General features: G+C 39.2%; 1 protein-coding gene across 1 annotated transcript in view; it reads left to right on the top strand.

The window, feature by feature from the left end:
- med1 (mediator complex subunit 1) overlaps positions 1-7,888 on the top strand; it is a 55,412-nt gene that overhangs the window by 25,707 nt on the left and 21,817 nt on the right. Inside the window, exons 10-14 of the mRNA XM_043674864.1 lie at positions 1,442-1,531; positions 2,371-2,485; positions 4,518-4,642; positions 5,902-6,023; positions 6,892-7,093. Coding sequence (XP_043530799.1) covers positions 1,442-1,531; positions 2,371-2,485; positions 4,518-4,642; positions 5,902-6,023; positions 6,892-7,093 — 654 coding nt within the window. The remainder of the gene's footprint in view (positions 1-1,441; positions 1,532-2,370; positions 2,486-4,517; positions 4,643-5,901; positions 6,024-6,891; positions 7,094-7,888) is intronic.

Below are 7,888 nucleotides of genomic sequence, written 5' to 3'. Positions count from 1 at the left end.
GACCCAATATACCGGCCACTACTGCGGACAGCTGAAACTGACAACCGGTAGCGGCAGGGACAGGCCACTATAAATGCCGGAGGAAACACCACAGAAGCGCTTCACAGGAGGCTCCCAAGCACTGAGGATGTCACCTAGACAGGGGACGAAACGTTTGCAACAAAAACTTCCAGCTCGGTGCAACAAAAACTTCCACCTCGGCGAACAGAACCACAGCATAGACAGTGTCTCGACAATGAGCTTGGCCTGGGCACCAATATTAATTGTTGCACCCCTGAAATAATAGCAACACAATTAGACTGCACAGGTTTGTGAAGCTCCAGGTAGTTTCACAACAGTTAGCAATATTTCCAATGTTACTTTCACTTTACCTGGATAACATACAGTAACACCATTACATCTCGTCAGGATGAATGTGATTGGGACACCATTGTGTCAGGCACATGTAAGTGTGTGGGACTGATTTTGCACATGCAATTTGTGTATGTAAGTAGATAAATTGACAACATTTTACTGCAGAAAACACCATTTATATTGGGAGAATTACTGGAGTTCCTGTCATAGCTATTGTTTGCTGTAATTCATACAGACTGTTTGTCCCATTTACTGTCAGCTGTGTTTGGGGCCAATGCCACCACTAGGGGGAGCACTCTAGGTAGTTAAAAATGCTCACATCTTGAATGGAATAATGTACATATTTGAGGCAGAATCTGTAAATTAACATATTATAAGCATTTTTTCTGTTAATAAATTGTTTACAGTTAATAATGCAGCTTACATACTGCAATTAGTTTACGTCTGGCTATATCACACACACAACCCAGGGTGTCGTTCAAAGGGAAGTGGCTCAAGTAACAAATTGTGCGAATTACAAACTTTAATCTTTCCAGCAATCATAGGGGTGTTGAGGAGATAAATTTAAGTTTTTTTTTCATTCCCACCTTTATATGTTGATAATAAAGGACAATTCAATGCCATTGTTGTATGTGCAGTGTGTATTTACTGTGCCCATGGATTTCAGTGGCTATTTCACAACGTGTATTGTGAACAAGTACCTCGTTGCAGTTAAGAGTTGTGTAAAATACACTGTTTGCTATAAGTCTTGCTGAAAATGCAGCCCTCCTGCCCTAATGCACTGGCTACAACAATGGTACTCTGCCTTGCCCACCCCTCAGTACACATTCCCTAAAAAACTAGTGATTGGCCAAAGTAGCAGCAGCAATATCTCTCACAGTATCTTTGTTAGTTTAGACAGCGGGAATTGTTTAACACTCTAATGAAATCCTTCATGAAAATTGATAAAGGTTTCTACACAAAGCATTAATCTGTCTTTCCATTTCAGCTGGCAATTGATCTTTATGTCTAATGCTTCTAGTTTTTTTTCTGTTGGCTTTATTTAGTGGTGGCTTTGTCTTGAGTCAATGTATCTTTGATTTTGCAGGACACTTGATGAACTTAAAGTACTACATCTCTCCTTATGACCTGTTTGAAGAGGGAACTGGTTCTCCTATGAACCTTAATGAAAGTAACGGTGTGTTGCCAGCATTCCATTTGTTGTCAGAAGCTCATTAGAGGGTGAAGTTAAGAATATAATGAGAAATATCCAGGATCTGGGAAACTGCAAAACTAAAGGTGTATTGTTTTCCCTGGTATCATTTTGAATCGAATTTATCAGCTTCCGGGGGTATGAAGGTGAAAGACGTTTTGTTCATATCATTATTACTTGACTTAATTCAGCCCATGTTTAGCTGACTTTCTGTGGTAGTCCTAAGTCGGTTATCTAGGCGAAAGTGAGTACTGCAGATGCTGGAGATTAGATTCAAGAGTGTGGTGATGGAAAAGCACAGCAGGTCAAGCAGCATCTGAGGAGCAGGAAAATTGACGTTTTGGCAAAAGCCCTTCATCAGGAATGACATTTCTGATGAAGGGCTTTTGCCTGAGATATTGATTCTCCTGCTCCTCGGATGCTGCCTGACCTGCTGTGCTTTTCCAGCACCACACTCTTGAGTCTAAGTCAGTCATCTGTCAATGTAATTTTGGTAAGACTTCCTAATTCCTGTAAACTCATCAAAAGCAACATGTTGACAGTCATAACACGATAGATCAGAAAGAGAAAATACAATACTGTATGACTGAAACTGCAGACTCCAGAAAACAGTTTAAGAAACTTTGTCCTTTTACACTGATAAATAAGTTTGGTGAGTTGAATGAACTGCCTCAACCTTGGAAGCTCAACTGTTCCTATTCTCAGTCAGACCTGTTTGTAATTTTGTGTAATGCTGTCTTTTTTATATAACAAAGTTCTGTTTTGTTTTAATGCTTTGTTTTGATGTAGTTTGAAAACTAATAATTTTTATTCCTCCTGTGCAGTTCCCCGTTCCTTGGGGATGAATGTGTTTGTAACAATTGAGGGACCCACCACGGCAATGTGTAAACTGCCGATAGCCCCCCTGATCAGTGGTTCTCATCCCACAGACAACAAAGGGTAAGAATACTTGTTGCTGATGAATGGGGGATCTTTGGCTAAAAATAATTGTTGCTTGTTTAGTACTGCAGTTTGGAAATAATTGTCTAAGTATAGTGTTAAAAGGTACTTTCTTAACAAAGCAATGAGGTGGTTGACAATGGTCCTCACATGGGCTAATAATTGACCTTACCAAGATGCAATTACACCATTACAGACTGGTACAAAACTGTTTGGCTTTGCAGCAGCACTGCATTGTGTTGGTGCAACTTGAATCTGGAATCAAAACCAAACCAGCACCTTGAAAATGCTAGGCCAGAGGTGGGGAACCTTTTCATGTTGGAAGGTCACATTACGTTAGTTGTAATCTAATAAGGCCACATCCAAGAAACTTCAATTATATATTCTTCAAAATTCACATTATTTTGTAAAAATCTAACTACTATGTACTGACTAACAAAAAAAGGAAAAAAAACGTTAACTCTCTGGTATTTTAAATACATTCATTTTAAGATTAAAATAAAAATAATAATGGACGAATAAAACATATCTTTAAAAAAAAGAGATTTGTTCTGCAAAATTTGGATTCATTCAAAAGGCCACACACAATGGTCTAGAAGGTCGCATGTGGCCTTAAGGCCAGGTTCCCCACCCCCGTGCTAGGCCACGTTGTGAAAGTGATTAACAGAGCATTTCGGATCTTGGGCTTCATAAATAAAATTGTTGAATACAAAAGCAGGGAGTTATTCTGAACCTTTAAAAAGCTTTGATTTAGCCACAGTAGAGTAATACATCCAGGTCTGGACAAAACTCTGAGAAGGATGTGAGGGTTCTTGAGAATGATCATGTGAGAGGGATTTTAGCTGCATGATTAGTTTGGCGAAGCTTAGAGATTCTCCTTGGAGTAAAGGAGGTTATGGGGAGATTTGGAAGCAGTGTACAGGATTATGACAGATTTAGATAAGGTAGGTAAAGAAAAGCTATTTTCATTAGATATGAGATACAGATACAGAGGGGATCTGAAGAAGGTTTTTTTAAATCCAGCAAGTGATAAAGCCCTGGAGCATGTTGCTTATGAGGATGGGAGAAATAATAATCACTGGTTTCTAAAGGAAATTGAATAGGAACTTCAGAGAAATAAATTTGCAGTGCTTTATGGGTAGAGTGAGGGAATGGGACTGGCTGGATGTTGGGCCCTTAACTCTAATTTATACAATGTATTTTGACTTTGGCACAAACATAAAACCCATTCAGATTGATACTAAACTTGAAGTGTAATTGTAGCCACAGCTACAGGAAAAATGTTTCACTAGCTATTCCCTAAGCAGTGTTTGGTGGGTTATGGGGTTGGGGAGGTGGTCTGCACGTGCTGGTAATGTTGCAGCTTCTCAGTAACAATCCATCCATAAGCCGTTTTATGAGCCATGATTTTTTTCCCCCTCTGTTTACATTGCTAATATTTGAATAATTTTCTGTCATATGCTTTGGCATTGTAGGATGGTTTCTATTCCAAATGGTTTGCATGCTGCTTTATTTAATTTAGGACAGAAATAATTTTAAAATTGGCTCTCCAAATGGTATATCTACCATTTCCTAAATGTATGGAGAAGCTTATAGCCAAGTCCTTCAGCCTTTGCTATATCAGCTGAAAAAATGCACTCGCCTGTTTCGAAACCACAGTGCCATCAAATAGTAGTAAATTGGGTCCTGTCTTCCACAACCAAACACTTTTTAATGATCAATAATTAGCATCAAAAAATTATGGCAAGGCTTTGATCAGTTATGATCTTGTTTTCGTTTCGCTATCAGTAGCTCATTAGTCACACATGGAGGAAATTCCTTATTTAATGTCTAGTCAAACTATGACAAATACCCAATCATAAGATTCATTTTTCCAAAACTCCTTATTTTATTCTGTGTAATGCTATGGCATCATTTTAAAAAAAGAGAGTTTGCATTGAGGCTTACACCCTGAAGAGATGCCAAAATGCTTCATCGTGTCCTGACTGTTGGGTAGCTGTGTGGTAACCTTGCCTCATTTTTCCTCTTCTAGCACTCCTTCCTTCTCTTCTGTGACAAATGCAAACAGTGTGGACCTTCCAGCCTGCTTCTTCCTAAAATTTCCAAGGCCAATTCCTGTATCAGCGTTCTGCATTCAGAAACTTCAGAACTTTTTAGGTTAGTTTATGGACACCATTTGTGAGAGAAATCATGCCATCAAAGTTTTGGTTTTGTTCTGAAGATCTTTTTACAGTCCTGTTTGGTGAGATTATCGGGATTGAGCAAGTGAAGTTTGAAGTACTTCCTACTATCATTGATCAAAATTCTGCAGCCAGCACAGTATGGTGTTTTTCGAGTTTCACTGTGGTGCTCTTAGTTTAATCAATTCGTAGATTAATTATAAACTCAGCGCATGATGTGCATATCATTTATGATTTTCTGATGTTGCAGCAATTTTTCTATTTCAACAATAACTTGCAGTGTCTTTCACACGTGGAAATATCACAAAACACCTAACAAATATTATCAGTCAAAATGTGACACATTAGGAGATAGTAGGCCAACTGACAATGGGTAGGTTTTATGCAGCTTCTGAATGGAGGAGAGACCTTGAGAAATAATTCCAAAGCTTAGGACGAGGGCAGAATGTGTATCCGGTATGTAATGATAGCCTTCAAACAATCATCCTCTGAAAACAACCAGGATTTCAAAGTTAGAACATTCAGGAACTGTCGAAGCACTGCTTAGGTGACTCTCAGTTCTGTGCTGAGTTTTTTTATCTCAGTTTGGGAATAACAATTGAACTCCGTGTTCATAGATTAAGTATTTTTTTTAAAATGAAATCATCTGGGATTCCTGCACCTGATCTATGTTTGGTGACATTATGCAAAATTGGATTGGGAGCAGATGACCTCACAGACTCATCGCCCAACTCTCTCACACTTTGTCTCACCAACACAGATGCGAGCATACGCACACACAGACCCCTACACAAGCACATCCTCTATGATTTACATTTCTGAGAGAAAGTGGGCATTTTGAATTCAGTATAAATAGTGGTCGGAGTTTAAATAATTTTCAGAATAGAATTTGAGATCTTAGGCCTTCAGTAATGTCCTGTGAAAGTTTAAAAAAGCTCACTGATGCCACCTAGTAGTGAAAGTAGTCACTGTGATGGAATAAAGTACTCGTTTTTGTTGCAGTTTATTGGCAGAAATGTATTACAGATTATAGTAACCTGTAAACAATGAGCTAAATTTGTAACGAGCTTCTTGGTTTTAAAAGGATGTTTAGTAAATACAATTTTCAATGTTTTTAGCTCAGAAAGCAACAAACCAGTGCATAGTCTAAACTGAACAATTAGAAGTTCATTTGTGTCTGATAATGGTTTTTCACCTTCTATTCGTGACATTTGTCATCTGTGTATATTTGGATAGGTATCCCGCTCTTTGATCCTCCTGCCGCTCCAGTTCCACTCTATGAATTGATCACCCAATTTGTACTCTCAGGGAAGGATGGCATCTCATCAACTTTGAAACACAACATGCGGTTTTATGCTGTGAGTGATTGAAATATTGAAGTTTATAAACATAGAATGCTATTCCTTTGAAACATTATAATTGATTTAGTTATTAACTGACTTGTGTTTTGAATGCTGAGTTCACTGACCTTAGCTAGGGTGCTGTTCGCCTCACTACCCTTAGGCTAGGTGTGGAAACATTAGGCAGAATATTCATATTTGCTACTCATACATATTTCTTGCAGAGTGCACTTAAGTGGACATTGGCTGAGGACAGGATTGGACTTCATGTGATCTCTTTCACAATTAAGTAATCTGTTCATTATCACCATCATCATTGACTTGTGAAAGATGTCTCTTAAATGTAATAAAACTGTAGCAGGACTCATTTTTATGGCAAATGGAGAGCAAAGTGAGGTTATATGTCCTGAAGTAAATATTCCTGTACAATGTCAATATTCATATGGCAGACATACAATCTCTCACTTATTCATTTGATTGATTTCTTTAGATTTAGATTTTATTGTCATGTCGACTTGGGTACCGAGAAAAGTGTACAAAGTTGTCATTGCCTGCCACCATTTAGTGTACAAAAGACAGGGCTAAAAGCAGAAGCAGAAATAAAAGAAACAGCCAAAAGAAAAACAAGTGTCCAGATCACTCCTTGCCTCTGCCATGAGTCCTCGTCACCTTAAAAACCAAGCCCATTCTGTATGTGTAAGTGACATGGAGTGGATGGGTGGACGGGGGAATAAAAGTAAGCTTTGCGGGTTTGACAGAGATCCTCCTGTCAACAACATCAATGATAAATGTAAACTGCAGGCTAACTTGAAGCTTATCTGTTAGCCTCTATTTCATAAAAGTACGTGTAATATTTAATTAAAGTAAACGCTTGATGTTTTGCCAGTCTTTACCAGGCCAGCAGCATTGCTACTTTCTGAACAAGGATGCCCCAATCCATGATGGAAGGTCCCTGCAGGGGACACTACTTCATAAAATCCCTTTCAGACATCCAGGCCAGGTGCCACAAATCCTGGAACTTATCCGACATCAAGTGGCCTACAACACACTGATTGGGAGCTGTGTGAAAAGGACTGTGCTAAAAGAAGGTATGAGGAGGTTTTCTTTGCAAGAATCTACTTGGTTTGCATGCTGGGGTTTTACATTTAACTGTTTGTGAGTTGGATATGCTCAGATTCTCGGATTGTACTCCCTTGTGGAGCAACAGAACCTTGTTATATCTCATAATGAGTTGTTGAAAATTGATTCTATAAGTAAGCAAACATGCACTTAACTTCCTTGTGACTTATTATGTCCTTGAAAAGACAGCTGAAAGGATTTGTTTTGACATTGATGAATTCTCTGTTCAGCATTGGCAACACTCAATGATTAATCTCCCCCATTTATTCTGGGCTTCCCCTACCCTTTAATCACAGTCAGTTTTTGGTTAATATCATGCTGAGTGTCATAGAGTCACAGAGATTTACAGCGTGGAAACAGACCCTTCGGTCCAACCCATCCATGCCGACCAGATATCCCAACCCAATCTAGTCCCACCTGCCAGCACCCGGCTCATATCCCTCCAAACCCTTCCTATTCATATACCCATCCAAATGCCTCTTACATGTTACAATTGTACCAGCCTCCACCACTTCCTCTGGCAGCTCATTCCATAGGAGGTAAAAACAATGACTGCAGATGCTGGAAACCAGATTCTGGATCAGTGGTGCTGGAAGAGCACAGCAGTTCAGGCAGCATGCAGCTCATTCCATACATGTACCACCCTCTGCGTGAAAAAGTTGCCCCTGAGATCTCTTTTATATCTTTCCCCTCTCACCCTAAACCTATGCCCTCTAGTTCTGGACTCCCCAACCCCAGGGAAAAGACTTTGTCTATTTATCCTA

This window comes from Chiloscyllium plagiosum, chromosome 33, assembly GCF_004010195.1.
Source record: "Chiloscyllium plagiosum isolate BGI_BamShark_2017 chromosome 33, ASM401019v2, whole genome shotgun sequence".
Classification (NCBI taxonomy): Eukaryota; Metazoa; Chordata; class Chondrichthyes; order Orectolobiformes; family Hemiscylliidae; genus Chiloscyllium; species Chiloscyllium plagiosum.
Note: the sequence above shows the minus strand (reverse complement) of the source record. Positions and strands in the feature narration are given on the sequence as shown.